Below are 23370 nucleotides of genomic sequence, written 5' to 3'. Positions count from 1 at the left end.
TATTACATTATTCCACTGCCAGGGACAAGTTGCTCTCTGGTTGTCCTCTGGCTCACTAGTGCCACCCATCCTCACAGGGAGATAGGACCTGTTAAATCGGCCTGCCCCAGGTAACTGATTGACTGTCAGGTTTTTCCTGAGGGTCTGGTGTGAAGCTTGGCCGAGGCTTTGGTTGCAGCCTGGAATAGGTGGGTGACCAAGACCTTGGACCAGATTGTTCCTATGCAACCTCTCTTGTGCATTGATCCAGTGGTTCACCTTTTCTGAGGAGCTCTAGGAGATGAAGCTCCAGAATTGATGCCTAGAGTGCTGCTGGAGGAAAACAAAGAGTGAATCTGACCAAACATGGGTAAGAACTCATATTCAGGCCTACATTGTGGCGATAAGGACAGCAAAATATTTTGCCCTATTATGTCCTGTGATAGTTGTCCTGTGGCTCTGTTTAACGGGACCTGTTCCCTGCTGGGGAAGGACGTGCTATGGGACCATCTACAGAGCCATGTTGAGGAGTTTTCATCTATCTAGTGGATAACGTTGCTTGGATTCACTCAGAGTTGGACTCTGGGCAGGTCCAAGTGAGTTGCCTGGGGCATAGTCTTTTCATGTTATCTGGACTGAGTTTGATTCTGTGACACCTGATGAAGTGGAGAAGGACCTCTGATCTGTGAATTTGGCTACTGTTTGTTAGATCCAGGCCCCTCCTGGGTTATTAAGGTGACCTGTGGGTGAATTGATGTAATGGTATTGGTCTACAGCCTTGAAGGAGACAGTGGTATGCCACCTTCTTAAGAGGCCATCACTGGACCTCTCCAATCTGGACAGCTGTCATCCAGTTTCCAACCTTCTCTTTCTGGGGAAGGTTGTTGAAAAGATGGTCAGACAGCAGTTGTAGATGGTTTTGGAGGAAGTGGATTATCTGGACACATTTCAGTCATGTTTGGGGCAAGGGTATAGTATGGAGACAGCACTGGTCACACTTGATGACCTGTGGCAGAGCCAGGTTGAGAGTAGTGCATCCATCCTTGTGCATCCATCCGTCTCTCAGCAGCTTTTGATACCATAGACCACCTTCTGGACCAGCTGTGGGGGTTGGGAATGGGTATTGGAAAATGAATAGGTGAATGAAGCTTTGATGCTGCAGCTGACATTATTAGGTTCTGTCAAAGGTTTGTAATTATGTTGCCAAAGTAGATTTGAGGACAAAATTGTTATCTGGTCCATTGTGCCTCTATCATATGGCTTGTTGTGGCTGCTGTTAACTGGAAGAGGAGAGTCGGTGTAGTAATATGAAATAATGATATGTCTGTGAAGAAGGAAGGACAGTTAAAGAAGAGTTCCATTATCTCCTGAAAGTGATTGTCACCTTAGAATCCACTGAGAATTTCAAAAGTCTTGAAACCAATGCTGTCCAATAAAGACTCCAGCTTTTTTGTAAAATTTAACACTGACTAAGTGAACTAAGACTTAACTAGCATATATTGCCAAGATCTTAATAAGAGCGGCTGAGGATTTGAAGGTTGTCTCCAAATCCAAAGTCTTGGAATGAGACTGGGTCCACCACACCCAATACATTCCTAGCAAATTAGCTCATACAAGAACTCAGCATGAGAATGTTGTGAGGAAGGATATACAAGAGTCCTATTATAAATCAGTTCATACATTAAAAGGGCCAGCGTGGAAATGCTATAGTGACTCTTCTTTAAGTTGGTATGTAAAATGATATGTGCTGCCTTATGCTTCATTGCTTTTGAGGGGAATGTGGCTCAAAGCAAAGTGGCGAATTACATGGGGAATGAATCCTAGCCAGTGAAAGTGAAATTCAGATTCATGCCATCCTTTCTTCTAGCATCCTCCTAATTGTCCTTTATTAGAAACATATGACGACAGGCAAGGCATCCCTAAAACACAATCTGTTCTGAATTTTAACATGACATTGGGCAAAGCTAGTAATGGGAATATTATGACAGGGTTAATAGTTGGGTAGCTCTCTCTAAACACTGCCCTGAGCTATACCTCATTCAAAGCAAAGCAAAAAGTTCAAGCACAGAGGTTGGCACCACCATCCATATTTGTATCCAGAGGCCATTTTCTAACTCTGGAGTCAAGCAAGCATTAATAATATGGCACCAGGGCCTGACTGGACATGCTGGTAAGTGGAAAAAGGCACAACCATCTTATAAAATAGCCTCTGCTATGTAAATAGTATGGCCTCAAATCCTATTGGCCTAAATACAATCTAGCTCTAATTGCAGGAGGTCACATCCAAACTTTCTTTTTTTCCTGTTCTTTGATATATATGTTGTCTTTCCACTGAAAGATGATTGTCAGAACAATAGTATCACAGAACAAAATATGAAAATAGCATATAATTCCAAAATGAGAAATAAGTGAAACAGGATGAATAAACTAAGACACTTTGTTGGGCCTACCACTATAAATGTGCAATGATTCCAGCAGCAAGTTTTGAACAACATTCATCATGAAGATGTGTTGGGACCCCACTGCATTCAACAGAATTCAATTTTTTTCTGAAAAAAAAAGATGTCACTGTTAGGTAGCATCCACAACACTTGTGTCAACTTCATCTGGGAATTAAGAGAACATAGAAAATACAGAAGAATAAACAGATCCTGTTAAGATGTAAGATGTCTCTCTGACCAAAATGTTCCACAGCCCTGATGACAGGGGAACAACACTGTGGTTAAGAGTTGTAAAATATTTCTGATTGACCTTGTAGCCCAGGGATTGATAATTATTTGGTTCCAGAGGTTCCATTTAAATTTTTGGGATTAGCAGAGTAGGGGCAATGAGGTGGAATTGCTAAGGTAATGGTGCAAAGTATGGGAGGGAATGTCACATATATGTACTACTTTTGTTTTTTTCCAGCTGAGGAAAATGTTTATTTGTTCAGTGTAGTTCTTCCGAGTCCTTGTAGGCACTGTTCAGAAGCAAATTATTATTTTTTATTCAATAACTTAAGAGGAGAATTCATCTTGCTCTTTTCTAGTCAACCCTTTATACCCTTCTCCACATATGCCCTTTTCTGTCTTCCTGTAATCTACTATTTCAATTACACTTTCGGGATGTTCATCTTTTTTTCACTACAGCTACGTTTATATGTAAAAAAAAAAATCAAAGCATTATAAAATTATATGATTATCATAGTAGTGGTAATTCTAGAAGAAGTTATGTAAATAAAAATTGTTAAGATGTTTCTAAAGAGAGGAGTCAGTATTTTAAAGAGAGAAGTCAGTGTTTTAAAGACAAAAATACATTCTTAATGCATTCCAAACTAGAATGAATTATGTTGCATCTGGAATTAAAGAAAAAAATGGAAATTGCTGCCCACACTCAATATGTTATGATTCCTAGCCCATTTTGCATCACCACTGGTGGCATGCAAAAGCCCAGATCTGGTGCATATTACTGAAACTGGCTGGGTAATGTAGGGGAAAATTCCCCAACCCAGTTGAGGAGTGGAGGCCATACAATCTGCCTGAGCCAAGTTGATTGCACTGCTCAGGAGACGGAATACAAAATTCTGCCCACTGGGAGAGGAGCAAGCCGAGGCTTATATAGTGATCCTGCTTACATGAAAAGGGCAGTAGCACCCCTTGGCGACAGAGACCACCCTAACCCACACTCAAAGAAACCCTGTATTTTTAGTCTTTGGTTGTTCAGCAAGTCTTGAGTACTGTAATAGCCAGGGGTCGACTTCTTCTTCTTCTCCAGTAATTAGCCCCTGAGTTTGCAGCTTCAGCCCCTTAGTAATCTATTTCGCATTTTTATACTTCCAAGCATTTTGCTAAACATTGAAGCATCTCTGGAGCCGTTTGTTAGGCCAGACGATTTCATTAGTTATTTTCTCCTTCATCCTACAGATGTAGCCCTGTCAGAAATTTGCCTGGATGGGTTTCAAGTCCTAGAGTAGCTGTGCTGCCAAGGCCAAAAAGAAGAAGTTGCTATGGTTATTTGTGAGATAGTTAAGGTTACAAGGAGCATGGCTCTTGAGCTGACCAGTTATTAGTGCTTTTGTGTAAAGGCTGCACTGACAAGCTATGATGTTCTGGTGCACTGACCACCTAGTAGCTCAGCAGTGATTCTCTACATGCGTGTGAATCTCATCTCAAGAATGGTACTGGGTTCCCAAGTCCTCTAGTCCTGAGTGATTTGAACCTCCATGCCCTGGGGAAGCAGTCTGTGTAGTGGATAGGTTCATGGGCCCAATGGCAACTGTAGGCTTCTTGCAGGTAATTGCAACCCTGACAGACATGGATGGGCACATACTTGGTCTGGTCTTTACTTTGGAGCAGAGGATCTGAGACTGAAGGACTAAATATCCCTCCTTTGCCTTGCTCAAATCACTTCCTTGTCAAACTGCAGTTCATGGCAGCCCCTCCAAGGGCTGCAGATCTTTAGATTTTTTTTTAGATTTTTTATGATGCCTTTATTATTTTTATAAATAACTCAAAGTGGGGAACATACCTAGTACTCCTTCCTCCTCCTATTTTCCCAACAACAACAACCCTGTGAGGTAAGTTGGGCTGAGAGAGAGTGACTGGCCCAAGGTCACCCAGTTGGCTTTCATGCCTAAGGCGGGACTAGAACTCTCAGTCTCCTGGTTTCTAGCCTGGTGCCTTAACCACCAGGCCAAACTGGTCTTGCTAGGTGCCTAGTGGATGCATAGGATTTCCAGAGGACATCTGGGGAATATCCTGATAATTTGGCAGGAAGTTCCATCTTATAGAAGAGAATATACGTAGCTCAGGGTTGAAACACTACACTCACTAGCACTGATGATGTTACCTAGTTGGGTAATGAAATGTCTGCAAGCAAACAACCAAGCTCAGAGTGCAGGAAGAGATTGCTTCAGCAAGACATCTGTTTGATTGCCCATCTCAAGGAGTTCCGTGGTTCACAGAGGACCTGAAGGAAATGAAGCAACTGAAAAGATGTCTAGGGTAAAGGTGGCTAAAAAACAGAGCTGCACATGACCAAGCACTGGCAAGAGCTCATGTTTCAGGTTACATGGTGCTGAATGGTGAAGTGTCAGGTATTCTTCAGGCGTAATGCAACTGCAGCTTCCTGCCTGCTGGCATTGTTCAGAATAACCTAGGCCCTTTTGGAGAAAGATGGGGTGAGGTGTCATCAAAATACTGATGATATGGTGTTATACATTGCTACCCTGGGGCAAGCTGTAAATGCCATGGAAAACATGAAATAGTGCCTGGAGACTCTGAGGATCAGATTAAATCCTACCGGGATTAAATCCTAGATATCTGGGCAATCAGCTGTGGCAGTTCTCTTGCTGGGGTTGTGCTTCCCCCAGAATGAGTTGGCTCATGATTTGCAGCATTCTCCTGGACTCTCAATTCCTATTTAAACAACAGGAGGAAACCATGGCAAGGAGGCTTCACTCAAATTCAGCTCAAGGTGGTCAGGGAGTGGTAACTCACGCTTGTATCACTTTCTGTTGGAGTACTGTAACATAGGCCTACTTAGGGCTGCTTTTGAGGCAATCTGGAAGCTGCAGCTGGTACAGAATGCATCAGCCAGACTCCTGACAGAACAGCTATACTAAAATAATAGCCACTCTGAAGTTCCTGCCCTAGCTGAGTCCAGTCCAAAGTCCTGTTATCACATTAAAGCCATTTAGAGCACAGCAGTCATATGTTCTTTTAGCCTTGGCTACTAAAAGATTGCCCATTCTTGCTTTAGAGACTTAGCATACAATTCTTGAAAGTTTCGAACGCTTTGTTTAAAAGATTTTTAATTGTCTTTACCTAATAAAACATGTAATAAATACTGGTTAAATTCCTGAAAGCATTTTCACATACTTTTTTGGGTGAAAGACTCCTAACTCCTAACCAATCAGAAGACACTGTCCAGTTTAACAGATTTCTCTGAAAAAAGACAGAATTAATAGAAGGAAAAAAACTGGAGGATTACAAGTAGATAATGTCATCTAGACCTTCATAAAAGTCTGTGTACAAGTTAACACGATCACACACTAGAAAAAACTTATAAAAGTATAGTAATTGGCTGTTTCTTTCTGTTTTTTAACAATGTAAAAGTAATTTTCATATTTTTGTTACCAACATGTCATATTATTTCTGGACTTGAAATATGGAATATTTTGTCACAGTCAGGTGGTATAAAATAAATATTTTTTTCCCCAGGTCATTTGAAGCTCCTTTTTCTCCTTAATGTTTAGATTCCACATATTTCCTAACAAATCATCTACTGTATGTGCTCAGAAATTCTTCTGTGTTCTTTTACTACAGCATATATTTTATATCAGATGCTTGCTTGATTTTCTGGTGGTCATTATCATACTAACTGAAGCTGTACAAAATTGCTGTAAGATTTTGGATTTTAAAATTCCCATCTAGTCATCTAGGCTGGTGCAGACATGGTTCTAAGATCAACCTACAACTTCCAGGAGCTCCAGCTGGAAGGTTCAGTGCCTAGAAATGATGGACATTGTGGACTGATGCATCTAGAGCACACCAGATTGAGGAAGGGTGAAACTGTGTATATTAGATATATGGCAGACCTTTTGGATCCTGGCAACAGATTCTATTCTCCAACTTCCAGACTTTCCCTGTGGAAAGAAAGTTGAAAGAACTGCAGATTTGGAGATTCCCCCGCCCCCACCACAAATGAATCTATGAATTAACTTACACATATTAACTGCACTATAACTGCCCTATGGTCACTTCCTGAATCCTAAATTAGAATGGCATTGATAGATTTTTCTTTCATTAAGCAGCTATCACTATCCTGTTGTCTCCATAAATTATTACATTCTCCTACTGTGAGAGCAAAATTAAAATAAATACTTGAATATGCGTTAATAGGTAATGTGTTTAGGATACAAATTAAAGATTCTCATCTATGGTCCAAGTAATCTTTCACACACATATAAGAAATGGGCATGTGGGATTACTTTTTTTTGGGGGGGGGGAAGGATTGGCATGACAGCTCATCTGACTACAAAGACTGTTGAGAACTGCAGCAATGAAAGCCACAAAGAAAAGCCTCAGATCCACCCAGAGTTCTTTTTGTTCAGAAGTGTCTGCAGCCCCCATAAGGTTTGTGGTTCAACCCATAGAGATTTCAAAAGGTAACAGAAGAAGAAAATTGTTAAATGCATGGCTTAAGAGCAGTCAAATGAATTATAAGTTTCATTAGAGTTGAATTTAAATGAAATTTACTTTGTGTTTTTACTCTCCCACTATTTTTTGGCCTGATAAATGGTTGCAGATACCTGCCTTACATGCCTCTAAACATGCTGATAAAATAATGTTGGGATGTTTTTGTTAGAGAGGCCAACATTCAAACAATAGCTATTCAAAGGGAACAGATCTAAAAATCCTATCTGTAACTGGTCTTGCTCATAACCTCACCTAAAATTCTACTTTTATACTAAACACCAAAAGGGTATGCAAAGATTGCTAATTTAAACACTTATGAACTGTATTTTTCAATGAAGGTCTTGCAACAAACTTTTGGATTTATTTCTAGTTTTAAAAAGAACAAATGACCATTGACTGTTAAGTACAGCACAGAACAAGGAAGTAACCAATCCATTTTTCCACAGTAATGTCTAACGCTCCCTCTAGTGTTTATCTTTCGATGCAAATGGACAAGGCAGGGGGCTGGGGGACAGCAGAGAAAAAGATTAGAGTTTAATAAGTAAAAAGCCCACTAATAGGATTAAGTATCCTGTCATTAGATAAATAGTTCATAGCAAAATCTGTGATGCTCATAGGAGTTAGAGCAGCATACAGTCTGCTCTTTTCTGAACCTAATACAAGGTTCTGAAGAGGAGACATTAATATTTGTGGTAAATATGATTCTCTGGCAACCTGTTTTTGCCACTGAGTCCAGTAACAAGCAGTTCACATAATGTATTTTTATTAATAATGCTTTTGGTTTTTTTATTTAATAATGGAAATGTATTTTAACACGTAATGAAAATGTATTTTATTAATAATTATTTAATTTCCCATATGTGGTAATACAATTAATACTGTTAAATAAATATTTATGAATATATGTGTCTATATGTGATATTTTGTAGTGATATAGTTATTGTTATATACTGTGCATGTATTGGCAGAATCTTTAAAAATTAGCCCATGAGCTCCCTGTAGAAAAAGAGATTTTAAAAGTATTAATATTAGGAGAAAAGATATTAATGCTAAAGTTAGAAAATACTAAATGCCTATTATTTCTATATCAATCCTCATAGTTGGACTACTAACTATTAAAAAATTGTAACTCTGAACCTATTAACTTCATCTTATTACAGCAGATGGAAAATTTTACTGGTATTTCTAGTCTTCTTATGGCTGACAGGACATCTGTGCGTAAGGCTTAAATTTTGCACAAAATCTGAAAAGTATGCATGTTTTAAGCAGTGTGTGTGTTTGTGTGTGCAGATGTGGTTTAGCATTCGATAAAATCTCCCACATTTCACCAGACAGTCTAATAACTCAAATCTCACTCTCATAAAAGCTGTTCTTTGGTAGGGTGTCACGCACATAGTCAGGCATTTTTCCATTTGAAATATCTTATTCTTAGACAACCATTTTAAGGATCTAATGTTTGCAAAAGACTTGATACTGGTTTGAGTACTAACATTCTCTAGATACTCTGTTTAAACATTTTCTTGGCTTGATGTCTGAGTTAGGTATTGAATTGATAAACCATACTGCAAAATAATATTGATAAGTTGGTTTGCTCACTTGATAATACTGAACTGTTCCTCTAGGCACATTTGGGGTAATCTGCCAGATCCACCAATAATTGAAAGCCTTAATGACAGAAGAACTTTATATAGGATAAAAGCCTGTTTCGATTCTAACTGCAGGAGTGGTGTGCTCTTGTCTGTACCCAGAATGCTTCTTAAGAACCAGATCTGGGTTCATTCAAGTCATGGGGTTCTTAGATGAGTTCACACTTCTGTGGCACTATTTCTGCCTTATAGACTTTAATATATAGCCTGGATAGTTATAATTAATTAATTTAAGTAAAGTCTTTGAACTGGCTGCCAGCCTTGCTGAATTTCTTTCCAAGTGGCTTGTTCATGGTCCTGTGTCATTAAAAACCACCCCTAAATATGGAAAAGAATCAACTTGTTTTACAGGCTGCCCATTCAAGTACCAGTTTTATTTGATGCACCTCTTTCCAAATACCACTTTGGACCTACCTTTATTGAAGAATAAGAATTAAAGAATTAGAAACACAATAGATATTTAGTTTCTGCAACATTCTTCTCAGGCCTACTTGGGAATGTGCCATCAAAAATATATATTCTGCATATAAAAGGATGTTAATACACTTACTGAAGATCTTTGGCATATGAGCATTTGATGAGTGGAGAAATCCTGAGATGGCATTAATTTAAAGAATGTACATTTGGGTGTAGAATACACGCTTGCTTGACAGTTTAGAAGTGAGTATTTTCTGTGTAAAAGAATTATTGGCTTCAGTCTGGACTGTCCGACAGGTATCTGTATAAACAGCCTTAACCAAATATAAGTGTCTGGGCTCCAAGTTTAGCTTGGCTAGCTTTTTCCATAATCTATTTCTATTTATGGAGTCAAATGCTGCATAAAGATCTATAAAGGATATAAACACTTGTTTACCTTTGGCCATGTATTTCACTATAAAATGAGATAGAGTGAAACAATCATGTATGGTGGAATGGTCTAAATCTGAACTGTTTTTCTGTTAATAAATTCTTCTCAATCATCCAGTCCTGAATTCTAACCGAGGGGTTTTTGGCATACATCTTGGCCACTATATCTAGGAGGCTCAAGGTCTATGGTTTTGGGGATCCCCCTTATTACCTTTTTTATAAACAGGGACTGTGATGGAAAGTTCCATTCTTTTGGAATGCAACCAGTATTATTTATGTAGGAGTACAGTGGTGGTGAGGGCATAGTGGATATGTGTCTTAAAGAGTTCTGGTGGAAGAATTTTCACCAGGTGCCTTATTAGATTTTAGTGATTGAATACTGTAATATGTTTCTGACACTGGAGGTCATGGAGGAAGCTTATTGAGTATAGAATTCTGCATAGAATCCTGATTGGCAAACAGATTGGCATAAAAATTCTCTGATGAAGAGTCTGGAATAGGGATATCAAAGAAGAACTTAACGTTCCTTCAAATACAGATACAGAATTCCAGAATATTGCTGAATTAGGTCTGCTGGCATTTTCAGTTCAGACAAAATTGTGCCTATATAATTGGCTTTCTTAGCAGTTACTAAATTTCCTTAAGCATATTGAGATAATTATCTATGGTAGGATGTCTCTGAATCAATAGCATGCCAACCCTTAGTTTATTTCTCAAACCAACACAATCAGGATCAAACCATTTAGATTTTATAAACTGGCTGTTCCTGACTGGCAATGTATCTATTAGAAAATTCCTAGGTATAGTATACAAATTGATGTATACTATAAGAATTGCATTGGGCTTTTCCATGGGCAAAGAAATTCTCTTTGCTTATCCCTGGGGCTGCTTGGAATTCAAAAACCTAGATAGTGTTCTAGTATCCAACTTAGACCATTTGAGTCTTCTGTCAACAAAACCTTGTCTAAGTGAGCATAACCATCTTGCCAAGGCAGCCAAACAGCTTTAGAGTTAACCCAAAGAATCTACAGTTTGTTCAGGAACAAATTCTCAATATGGTTTAATAGAAAATAGCTATGCCTTAACTTTCTTTTCCTGCCCTACTACAATAAATACAGGATTCTAGCCCATATCAGTGACTGTAAATGTGGAATCAATATATGCTAATTATTTGATTAATTTGATTAATTAATGTAGACTACAGCAATATTTGTTTATTCGTTCAGTCGCTTCCGACTCTTCGTGACTTCATGGACCAGCCCACGCCAGAGCTTCCTGTCGGTTGTCAACACCCCCAGCTCCCCCAGGGACGAGTCCATCACCTCTAGAATATCATCCATCCATCTTGCCCTTGGTCGGCCTCTCTTCCTTTTGCCTTCCACTTTCCCTAGGATCAGCATCTTCTCCAGGGTGTCCTGTCTTCTCATTATGTGGCCAGGGTATTTCAGTTTTGCCTTTAATATCATTCCCTCAAGTGAGCAGTCTGGCTTTATTTCCTGGAGTATGGACTGATTTGATCTTCCTGCAGTCCAAGGCACTCTCAGAATTTTCCTCCAACATCACAGTTCAAAAGCATCTATCTTCCTTCTCTCAGCCTTCCTTATGGTCCAGCTCTCGCAGCCATATGTTACTACCATTGTTAGTACACCATTGCTTTAACTATGCGGACCTTTGTTGTCAGTGTGATGTCTCTGCTCTTAACTATTTTACTGAGATTTGTCATTGCTCTTCTCCCAAGGATTAAACGTCTTCTGATTTCCTGACTGCAGTCAGCATCTGCAGTAATCTTTGCACCTAGAAATACAAAGACTTTCACTGCCTCTACGTTTTCTCCCTCTATTTGCCAGTTATCAATCAAGCTGGTTGCCATAATCTTGGTTTTTTTTGAGGTTTAGCTGCAAGCCAGCTTTTGCACTTCTACAGCAGTATACTTATTTTAATATTTTCTGGTTATAATATGACTGCTATATTCTGTAAATCAAATAAATCACGTCTGTTCTTGAAATAAGAAAAGCTCTTGGTGACTGTAAGAATCTCTCCAAGGTACTTTGGATTTTATTACCTTAATATTATCAAATTTATTATTTTTAACTGGAAATCTGATTTTTAAATAGTCTGTGGCATCTGATAATGAATCTTTATGTTGAATTTAACATATATGCAAGGATCTTCATATAAGAAAATACATATCCTGGATATAACTCACAACATGACAATAAAAAAATTGTGTACTTTGCTGTGCAATATGCCACTAGAAATTGCAGCTGCTGACAAGATTATCCACTATAGTTGAAGATATAGCCAGATTGCCTGGCTCATCTGGTTTATTTTACCTTTTAAATTGTACCTTTGAATTCAAAGAAGACTCTCTAACGTTCTTTGAAAGGGTCAAACCCAATAATTATTCAAGTAGAAATGTGTGCATTTTTTGTGAATTGGAATTCATTTAGAAGTTAATGGTTTAACACATAAATACCTAAGAAGATCTATCCCATCCACTGTTCTCTTCCGACAGCAGGCAATCAGGTAAGCCCACAAAAGACATGAATGCAATAGCATTCTCCTGCTTGTGTTTCTAAGTATCTGGGATAGAGAAGCATTCTGTCTCTAGTACTGGAAGAAATATAAAACCATCATGATTTGTACACAGTGAGAGAACCTTAGGATGGCCACATACACACAGCCTCCCCCACAAAAAAGAGAAAATGCAACATAAAAGAAGACAAAAATAACACAGTATCGGAGTCAGGTCATGGCACCTGATTCTACTACTGTATTATTCTTCCGGCAGATGTGAATAGCAACTTAGTGACAGAAAATATGCAGTGCGGCTATTGTGTAATGAGGTCTGCCTCATGCATACTGTACTGCTTCCCTAAGAGCAGTTAAAATGAGATTGCCCCTGGCCCTGCTAAAATAAGACTAAAATTGGCTCATAATAGATTGGTGTTTTGGTACTAACAACGACTCGTCTTTTAAACGATATTAGCATCGACTTTAATCTACGTGTACCAAGGAGGTAACCGTACATTTGTAGTTTTGCAAGAAGCAGATTCGGACCTTGGATGGAAACCAAGGTCCGACGTTTTGTACTTTTATATTCTAGACTTGTAAAAGTACAAAACCCTTTAGAATTCAACGCGTGGGTTGGGAATTAAAATAGCCGAAAAGCAGCAGCTGCCACAAATCTCTTAGCTTGAAAATGCAATCAGCAAATTGAGTCAATTGGAATAGACTGGAAAACAGCACTCTGCCACATTTACTACTTTCGTCTGTAAGAAGAGAAAACAAGGCACTTCCTTCCGGGTGAGACACTTTCCACACCTCCTCCTCCCCCTCCTCCTCCGACGTGAAAGGAAGCACGTGGCACTCTAACTCTCTATTGACAACAGTAGATGGAACTGGAACCCGGAGGAATTGGAAGCTCAGCCAATTACAATCCAGGCTCGGGGGAAACGCACTCCTTGGCTTCTCCTATTGGCTCAGGGGAACATGGGCGGGGAACGCGCCAATTCTAACGCTAGAATTTCGGCCCCGCCGAGGAAGGAGAATTGAAAGAAGCTTTTCTCGCCCTGCTAACTCGCAATGCCGGCTGAGCTGAACGCGCAGGAGAACCCTGCGCTGCCCCAGGGAAAGCTCCTCGCCGCCGCCTCTGGCTCCTCCCCATGTCACGGAGAGTTTCAGTATCTCCAGCAGGTCGAGCAGATCCTGCGGTTCGGACACAAAAAGGAGGATCGGACCGGGACGGGGACGCTGTCCATCTTCGGGATGCAGGCGCGGTACAATGTCCGAGGTGAAGTTCAGCCCCTCTCCTTCAACTCCGGGCGTGTGTTGTTTTCTTTTGAGGAATTCGGGGGTTGGCGGGAAACCGCTGCTGGCTCTGCAGCCTTGGCACTGGTGTAGCGCCTCTCTGTTCTCAAAAAAGGTGAAATCTTCAAGTCCTTTCCCGGTGGATAAGAATCTAATAAAAGAACAATACGCATTAAAAAGGAAGCCCCTGGCCGTCTCATAGTCCGCGGCGCGAAGGAGAAGGAAAAGGGAAACAGAAATGATGGTGGCCAGGCCGGAGGAGGCAGCAAATTTCTTTCCGTTCCGCGTAATTTGGCGCGAACCCATCAAAACCGGGATCCTTCGCGTAGGGGCGCTTATCCGACCTGGTCTCAAGACGGGTTCGGTGGGGAAAGAGCAGCGATCCCCCAACTGACACCCCTTAAATTTCTTTAGTTATTTATCAGATTTATACCCCGCCTTTTCTTTGGCGGGGGTTATAACTCAAGGCAGTGCTCCTTTCTCATTTTCCTCACAACGGCCCTGCGAGGGAGGCTGGGCTGAGAGAGAGTGGCTGGCCCAAAGTCATCCCGTGGCCAAGGGCTCCAGCTCCCATTACTGTGTCAGCTCTTTGAGGTAGTCCAGACAAGAAACCAAAGCCATAAATACTAACACTACCTTTACTGTAAGGTTACAGTAACAGAATCTTGTGAGTCTGAAAGCACTTCTCCCCTCCCTTTCCAGAGAACTAGGGAGGGTCCCTTCTGAGACTACTTTCTCTGTCCCCATTCCTTCTGTGGGCCGAGAAGGATGTGGACCTTGTCTGACCTGTGGCTAATCAGGTTCCTCCTGTATGCCAATGTCATTCTCACAGCCCATTACATACTGCCATCCAGTTGGGAGTTAGTTCAGCCTATAAGGGAGTTGCCAGGTTGGAGACGGTTCAATTATACTAACCCAATAAATTGAAATAATATTTTGCCATTCTCTACATCCTCAGAATTTTTTCACTGGCATTCTTTGGAGGTAAAAGTAGGTAGCAACAAGTTTTAGAAATTAGCTTTCTTTCCTTTCTGTAAAAAAAGTGTATTTTGATGGCTTACTTGACTGGGTATTGTACTTTTTCTCTCTCCCTCCCCCCAATATAGTTAAAAATGAAAATCCTCTGGATCTGCTGTAATGTAGGACTAGCAGATCTTGATTGCAATAATCCTGGTGACTACAAGTTGGCAGCAAAGAAACAACCCTTTCAAACTATTTCCTTCTATCCAGTATCTTCTGGATGTTTGCATCCTGGATTCTATGTAATAAAATTTTAGTGTTCCAATACGATGACCTGACTAAACATTTATCTCAATTATGTTTCATGGCTCTGAATTGTGTACTAATTATCTTTAGAAAATGTTCAATTAGTATACAACCCCATATCTCCTCTAATATTTTTTCACCTTTTTTTCAGAGGATTTTCCACTGCTAACAACCAAAAGAGTATTCTGGAAGGGAGTACTTGAAGAACTGCTTTGGTTTATCAAGGTATAATGCATAGTAAATAATATGTTAGTTTCAGTCAAACTTTGATTAGACCCATTGAAATAAATGGAAATTAAAATGTATTGTAAGTAGAAATAATAGTGCAATCCTAATTCAGCAATAAGTTATTTGGAGAGGTTAGAGATGAGGCATAAGTTGCTCTTTGTACTGGAAGGCAGCAGAGTTCTATGGACAGAAGAGTCCTGGGCAAGGTGTGTTGGCCTACAAACCACAAAAGGCATAGTACAAAAGAGGAGCTAATTATTCAGCATAATCAACAACAAACCATTGTGACAGCCTTTAGGCCAGAAAACCACTACACAGAAGTACATACACCTAAAATTATTGATAAGACTAAAAAGTTGACATACATTAAAATTAATATAATAACAAAAATACAAATATCAGTGGAGATCACCAAGGTTAGAGCTAATCTTCAGATACAGGAGAACAAACAGAATAAACTGTCATGTTCACTGTTTCAATGTGCACTGTACATCGTAACATTTCACATGCCATGGTGCTGACGCGCGTTTCTGTTTGGGAGGGAGCTGCTGTGAAACCTTATGCCAAGCTCTGTATCTGTATTCATTTCAATGGAATGTGTTTGGGTTATGTGCTCTGCTCAAGGACTTTTCCCACGGACCATCAGAAGCCGTTAGGAGCACCTGGGATAGTGAGATTGGGAAGATTCTACGGGGGGAGGGATCTCATTCGTACGGAGGGTTTTTAGTTTGCATTTGGTGCGCTTTTTTCATTCTCAGCTTTCTTTGTGATCCTGCATACTATTCTTTAATAAATCAGATATCTTTGTGATCCTGCTCATGAGTCTGATGGTGTTTTAGAATAGGCAATCTTTACATAAACAGAGGCATAAAACTGGGCAACTTGAAAAGATACGTCAGAGTCCTGGTTGGATAGAGGAAGTGACAGATAAGTATGTTCTTTACCAGGGTAATTCTTCAAAATAGGATAGCTGCATACCTCACCAGCTCCAAAAAAGGAACATACTTTGGACTTCTGGGGGAGGTATGGTGAACTGAAGATGGCTTTGTGAAAGTGGAGCTGATGACCGCAGCAAAGACTCAAGGAACCAGTGAGTAGGCCAGTTCCTTGGAACCACTCTGCATAAGGAGAGGCCAGAAGATCACCCACATGTGCTCTGGATGGCTGCTCCTCGTGAGGAGATCACAGGACAAGATTTCCATGGGTTTGAGCGCCAGGAAACGACGGGAATAGCCATCTTGCTCACAACCATGGTGGAGACTTTTAAAGAGCACAAAAGAGGAACATAGTTCAAATGCCACCCATTGTTCCCTGAAGATCTCACTGGATTAACTTCTTCAATTTTCCCTCTGCCTTGAAAAAAGTAGACCCTGAAACAACTTCAGCATTAGCCTGGTTAAAAATGTATTGCGTCTTAATGTATTCTGGTACTTAACTATTAAAACTTAGGATAAGGTGCAGTGTATTGAATCTTACTAAATGTTATGAATTTAGGTATGAAACCTAAAATAGGATTGACCTATTTTTCTTTCAGATCAATTTTAGTTGTGTTTTTCCCTGTAATATTACAGGATTTAAAATTATTACATTTGTTACTTTTTAACAAAGTATTCCTAAAGTGTTGCAATTAAAAAATTGTAAAATATAATGTATTCAAAATAATCAAGTAATTAACAAGCAAAAATAAATCCAATAAACCTTGTAGAATAAGAAAAATATAAAATTGACCTGTCAAGGAAATGTACTTTGCAGTTTCTCAGTTACAGCTGAAATGTTTCTTGTTTACAGTAATTAAAAGTACCTGCAAAGATGGAATATATATAGAAAGCAACATTAGACTATCTGAGCATTGAAACTGGAATTCAGACTATCTACTGCTTTACTGAATTGTCACTGGCAACGATTAGAATCCTAATGGTGGCCAATATTGGTCCATCACTTAATGTTGGGAGATGTTTTCTTCCCAAAGCATTTGGGAGTATTAGAGCTTGATATTGACCTTTATAAATTTAAGAAATTACAGTAAGTCTAAAGAGGGCTATGCTGATGAATGTTGATAAATGATTTCTTTCTCATTACACATAGGGTTCTACAAATGCAAAAGAGCTTTCTGCTAAAGGAGTTAAGATTTGGGATGCCAATGGTTCTCGGGAATTCTTAGACAAACAGGGTTTTTCTTCTAGAGAGGAAGGAGACCTAGGTCCTGTTTATGGCTTCCAGTGGAGACATTTTGGAGCTGAGTACAAAGATATGAATACAGGTGAAAATGGCTAAATATTTGCTTTCGTTTTCAAGTATCCATAGAAATATGGTACTCTAGGATACTAAAGATGTAATTGTTAAAATTGGTTTGATTCCAAAAAGGCACAGGTAGTCCTCGCTTAATGACCCTAATTGGGACCAGCAACCCTGTTACTTAGCAAAGTGGTCATTAAGTGGGAAATCACGTGACTGTGCTTTCCAGCTGGAAAGAGATAAGACTACTCAGTTTCACACCTTTGGCTTTTATTTGCCTCCTAACCATTCCCCTGCCCTTTGGAATGCTTGAGTGCCTGCTTACTGTCTTATACACATCAAAAGCAATGCAATCGTATGCACACAGCTTACTCTCTTGAAATCCCTTCCAATCTCTCCACTCTGTGTGGGGAGGGGGATAAAAATGCAGTTTCTGTAGGCAATCTTTCCTTTGCCTGACCCTTTCCTCTGCTGGCTCAATTGCATTGCTCTCAATGTATAGAAGAGCAAGCAGCTTACTCTTTTGAAATGTCTTTCTCTCCAATCTCTCTGCTCTGGAGCGGGGGGAAGGGTTAGGCAAAGGAGAGATTGCCTACGGAAATTGTTTGCTTTTTCCTCCCTCTCCCCTCACAGAGTGGAGAAATTGGAGAGAAAGACATTTCAAGAGACTACTGGAAGCTGTTTGCGTAGCATGCCTGTGGCTCCCAGCCCTGGGCTACCAGTGTGATCCCATTGCTTTCAATGTATAGAAGAGCAGCTTACTTTCCTGCAAGCCCTTTCTCTCCAATCAATCTGTTCTGCAAAGGGGTGGGGGGGAGAAGCACAGGTCAGACATAGGACAACGCGTACTGACTAATGGCGATCATGTGACTGTGGGACACTGCGTAAATGGGCCATAAAGTTATTTTTATCACTGACCACCTCTCCCCCCTTTGGGGGTAGATGGGCGGTGATAAAAATTTAATAAATAAATAAATAAATTTCTTCAGCGCCATTGTAACTTTGAATGGTTGCTGAATGAATGGTTGGTAAGTGAGGACTACCTGTACTTATTGCATGTGGGGGCATGAAAAGACATGACTGCTTTAAAGAGTTGCAGAAAGGTACTACCTATTTGCTCCCCTGTGTCCCAAACATCTTTCTGGAATCAAATCTGATTCTTAGTAATTATAAAATAATGCCTTCATGTTACATTGTGTATTAAGCAGATTTCCTTCTCAAGAAGGTTTGAATAAAGCTGTTATTGGAAATAATGGATTTTTAAAAAAAATATTTTTTGTAATTTCAGTAGTTGTGTAAATAACGTATGTATGTACTGTATGTATGTATGGCTGGTCCCATCCCATTTAACCTAGAGTAAACTATGTCATCTACTGTTAATAAGCACTTTGATCCATATGGAGTAGGTAAATGTAATTAATAGCTCAAATATCCCTTAGAATTAAAGTGGGTTAATACCATGACCAGTTATTAAATGGCTTACATGTCTGCCCTTCTAATGGGATGACATCAGAAAAATATATTTTCTATTCTGTCTTCCAGTCTATCTAAGCTGATCGGCTGTGACTGATGCTTCCTGTGTGGTTTATAGACATTTCCAGAAGGAATTTGCAGTTCTTAAATACTGTTGTCTTCAGTGGAACAATCTCATAATAAGTGACCTAAACAACTATTAAGAGTAGACTACTTCATGTGTTTAAAAGTATTATAAATAAGTTGGGCTTCACTTTTTTTTTAGATTATACAGGACAAGGAGTAGACCAACTACAGCAAATAATTGATACAATCCGAAACAATCCAGATAACAGAAGAATTATAATGTGTGCATGGAATCCTAAAGGTATATTATGACATTTAATACTGAATCACTGAAGATTGTAGTTATCCATGATAACTCCTTTGTTTAGAAAAGGTACTTGCTATCTTAGAAAACAAAACTATCCAGGATGATGGCATGCGTGGAATTCTTCTCTTGAGTTACTCATTTTTTTCAGAATATGTTTTTTGTGTTTGCTTTTCAGATATCTCTGCAATGGCTTTACCTCCATGTCATGCTCTCTGCCAGTTTTACATTTTAAATGGTGAACTCTCTTGTCAGTTGTATCAGCGTTCTGGAGATATGGGGCTGGGAGTACCTTTCAACATAGCTAGTTACTCACTCCTTATGTCAATGATTGCCCATGTTACAGGCTTGAAGGTATCTCTATCTTTTAAACTATTTCCATGGGAAATAAGGAGAAATATAAACAAACAAACTAATCTCTGTTTGAACCCAGTTTGGCAAGGAGTCGAATTCTACCAATGTTTTCAGATAGACAGTGGGAGAGAAGTGACCACATTTCTGGCAACGCTCTGAACTACTCTGAAGAGTGGGAGCTTACTTAACAGCATCAGCAAATGTTCTAGTATTTCTACTTGAAGAATGTTGGCCAGCATGAGAAACATGTATAGCTGTTAGAACTCAATTTCTTATGCTTACTGTAAGAGACATGAGGCTTGCAATGGGTACAGTTTTGCACCGTGTATTTATGGACGATTGGGTGCAAAGCACCTCCCACCCTTTACTGAAAGCTGCTTCTGTGCTATGACTGAGGCCATTTAGTGGTAGACTCAATCATTCTATTTACTTAATGGTGGCATCCCACCTCTGGCTCTTGCCTCAGCTGGGAAGAACTTGCATACAAGGGCTTTAGTGCTGGTGAAATGCAGTAGGATTGTGGTTCCACTTCGTGGAGATGTATAAAGATGAGTGGTATGGGAGGAAAAAGTCCTGTTGGCATTACTGAAACATCTTGATAACAGGGCAGAATAATAATATATATCTTATTATAAACTTTTTTGCTTCTCTGCAAAATTCATTGCAGCATTAGAATAACTGAAATAACAGCAGTAACTGCACAACAGATATTGATGGACTGAGGAAATGGGGAAAATGAAGATTTATGGGTTCATCTTGTCCCATATTTATACATTCAAACTTGATTCAGAATAAGAAAGGTGCAGTCCTTATCTAATAGGAATCTGTGTCGTAGTCAAGGAGTTGGACACGGACCTTGGTGGTGCAGGTTTAAGTCGCCTCTCATCATGGAACATACTGGGTGACTTAAGGCATTGTCTAAACAGAACAGGGATTGAATGGGACTGCCCTGCCTTTCCAAGCAGTCAAGTGCAATCCCTTTAGGAAAGCTGTACTTGAATTCAAGAAAACACGAGCTCTACGTCAGACCTCCTGCCTGACCACTTAGAGGTTGGAGAGAGGATTGCATGACCCTATTCTCTCCATGTGTCAGATAAATCCTTGAATGGGAATTCTCTCCCAGCCCAATGTACCTCACGTGGTTAATGCTGTGTAGGATAAAATGAGGGAAAACTCCCTTTAAGCAACCTTGGCTTTCAGAGAAAAGCCAGGACCTAGATATGATAAATACTAAGAGTATGAATGAACTGGTGTATAGAGGAATACTGACAAGCATTACATTTAGGAAACAAAACTTGCTAGCAGCGTGCTTATTTTTCTGGGTTTATTCTTAATTCATACACTAAATGATACTCTTTTTTTTATATAGCCTGGTGATTTCATACATACATTAGGAGATGCTCATATATATTTAAACCATATTGAACCTTTGAAAATACAGGTAATTATGTCAACTGATTATTCATATTGTTATTTTAATAACGTTATAACCATTATAACTACTGGATACTCCTGACTTCCACCAGGACCTGGATACAGTGCAACTTTTAAATATCTCAGTGGTGTTTGAAAATCTGCAAAGGTTAGGAGTTAAGAGTGTTGTGGTTTTGCTTCTTCCTGAATTGACAGTTTTGTCAATATTAGGGAAGAAGTATTGAGCCTATGGGCACTCCAGCGTGGAGTACTGCAGCGTTTGGTGCTTTCTCCTATGTTATGTAACACAGTGCAGCTGGAGGAGATAACACATTGGTTGGGGATGAGGTATCATCAATACATAGATAATACTCAGTTATGTATCTCCATCCTGGGTTGAGCAGAAGATGCAGTGAGTCTTCTGTCCTGGTGCCTGGAGGCTATCAGGATCTGGGTGAGTAAGCGAACGTCGACTCCCAACAAGACAGAATACTTGCCCAGAAGTCTTTAGGTTCTCTGGTAGTGGCCCCTTTTCTAGCTCTAGATAGGTTTGTGCTACCTTTGAAGAAGCTGGTCTGTGACTTTCTGTGACGTGGTTATCCTGGATTCATGGCTACTGCTAGAACAACAGGTGGAGTTGGTGGCTCCATTTATGTCCCCATTACTTTGTAATTAGATTACTATGATGTGCTGTCCTTGGGCCTGCCTTTTCTTCAGACCACTTGAAAACTTAGCTGTTGCAAAATGCAGTGGCTTACGTACTGGCAGGTGAAAGCCAATTTAATAGGATAATATCATTTTTGTGGCTGCTGAATTGCTACTGGTACATTTTCAAATACAATTCAGGATGTTACTTATTGTCTATAAAGCCTTACACAGTTTAGGCCCTAGATAACAGAGACAATCTTCTCCAGAGAGAAACTCCCCATCCTGTTTTATTGGCCAAGGAGGAGGATGCTGATTGAGAGATGGACATGGAAGCAAGCCTATTCTGTGGTGATCCTGTCCCTATGGAATATGCTGTTCCCTGATATTCACTCATGGCTCCCCACATTTCTGTTGTGGTCGGGCCACAAAGTCTTGGCTTTTGGGGAGGGCATTTGGAGTACTGAACTGTGGTATGGGTTATTTTTACACCTTAAAGATTGTTACAACACTTCGCAATTTATGACAAATCTATGTAGATGTTTTTACTGTTTTATCATATTTATGTAAACTGTCTAGCATCTTGGGAATGATGCAGATTATACATTTTAATGCATTATATATGCAGTGGGTTTTGGACAGATCAAGCATTACTTAACTGAAATGTAGAAACTGTACTTTTTACTGTGCTGTAGATGTTTCTGCAACTGCTGTCTATCCAGACAAAAATCTATCGAGCCAAACTTTGAAGTTTTTGAATTAGTAATTTGTAATTCTCTTGGGTCAAGCCATAATAGGTAGATAAACCTACAACAAAGAAATTGTTAAACATTCTAATGAAAGATTAGAACATGATACTCTTTAGATGCCTTTGAATGCATTTCCCAGCCATTGTGAGTAATACCATGAATGATGGACAGTCATTCAAAATATCTGGTTGACATCAGTTACCCATCCTTGACCTAACAAAATATACATATAGGTAACTCTCCAGGACAATGTAGCTCTTATACAACCAAAAGTTGTGTATTGTTTTAAACTAAATCTTACATCATTTACTAATAAAACAAACATATCTTCAATAAGCAGTCAATTCTACAATTAATTGAGCTCTATACCATGTAATGTTTTTTTTTAATTTCAGCTTCAAAGGGAACCAAGACCTTTTCCCAAGCTCAAAATTCTTCGTAAAGTTGAAAACATCAATGACTTCAGAGCAGATGACTTTGAGATAGAAGATTATCATCCGCACCCAGCTATTAAAATGGAAATGGCTGTCTAGTGAACTTTTTCTGAGGCTGTCTTAATGTTCGGCCTGAAGTTAATGCTTTTAAGTATCATTAGTATTCAAATCACTTAAAAGGTCAAAAACATAGGTTCTTACAAATTGTTCAGTTTTCATATGAAGCTTGCATTTGAAGCAGACTGTTATAGATGCATCATGCACAGGGACTATAAAGGATTTCTGTAGTTCTGAATTATCTAATAAATCATATGTGCTGTTATAAATGTTATCTGAAATCTTAAGGGAAAGATGTACTTCATTCATTTTTTAAGTTAACCTGGCAAAGTTCCAGTAGAACACGGTAGAATAGAAAATGCAACAAACATAGCTTGGGGGAATAGGTAGTCAGCAATTTTTAAATGAAATAGACTAATTGTACTGATGTTTTCAGAAATGGCTGAAGCCATGATAGAGAACTACTGAGAATGTTAGTTTTACAGAGCTGCCCGTGCATGCTTATGCAAAAGACTATCTGAGCTGTAAGATCTGAGGTAGAAATGAATGGCTCCTGCACTGCCTAACAGCTACATTTTTCTCCAAGCATCTATTCCCTCTGCAGTGATGGCAGATGAACCCTCTTAGTCTTTTTCTTGCCCTTTATAAATCGGTTCTCTCTCCCTGTATATAATAAATATGCCTGGC

The 23370-nt window shown here is 39.5% G+C and overlaps 1 protein-coding gene across 1 annotated transcript; it reads left to right on the top strand.

Moving 5' to 3' along the window:
* Positions 1-13138: 13138 nt before the first annotated feature.
* Positions 13139-23332, top strand: TYMS (thymidylate synthetase). Its single transcript, XM_063300231.1, has 7 exons — positions 13139-13442; positions 14877-14950; positions 17039-17213; positions 18927-19028; positions 19210-19385; positions 20755-20826; positions 22588-23332. Exons 1-7 carry the CDS (start codon positions 13235-13237, stop codon positions 22723-22725), a joined length of 945 nt encoding a protein of 314 aa, XP_063156301.1. The 5' UTR covers positions 13139-13234; the 3' UTR covers positions 22726-23332.
* The last annotated feature ends 38 nt before the right edge of the window (positions 23333-23370 follow it).

The sequence above is a fragment of the Candoia aspera genome, chromosome 3, assembly GCF_035149785.1.
Source record: "Candoia aspera isolate rCanAsp1 chromosome 3, rCanAsp1.hap2, whole genome shotgun sequence".
Lineage (NCBI taxonomy): Eukaryota > Metazoa > Chordata > Lepidosauria > Squamata > Boidae > Candoia > Candoia aspera.
This window is presented reverse-complemented; position numbering and strand designations above follow the sequence as displayed.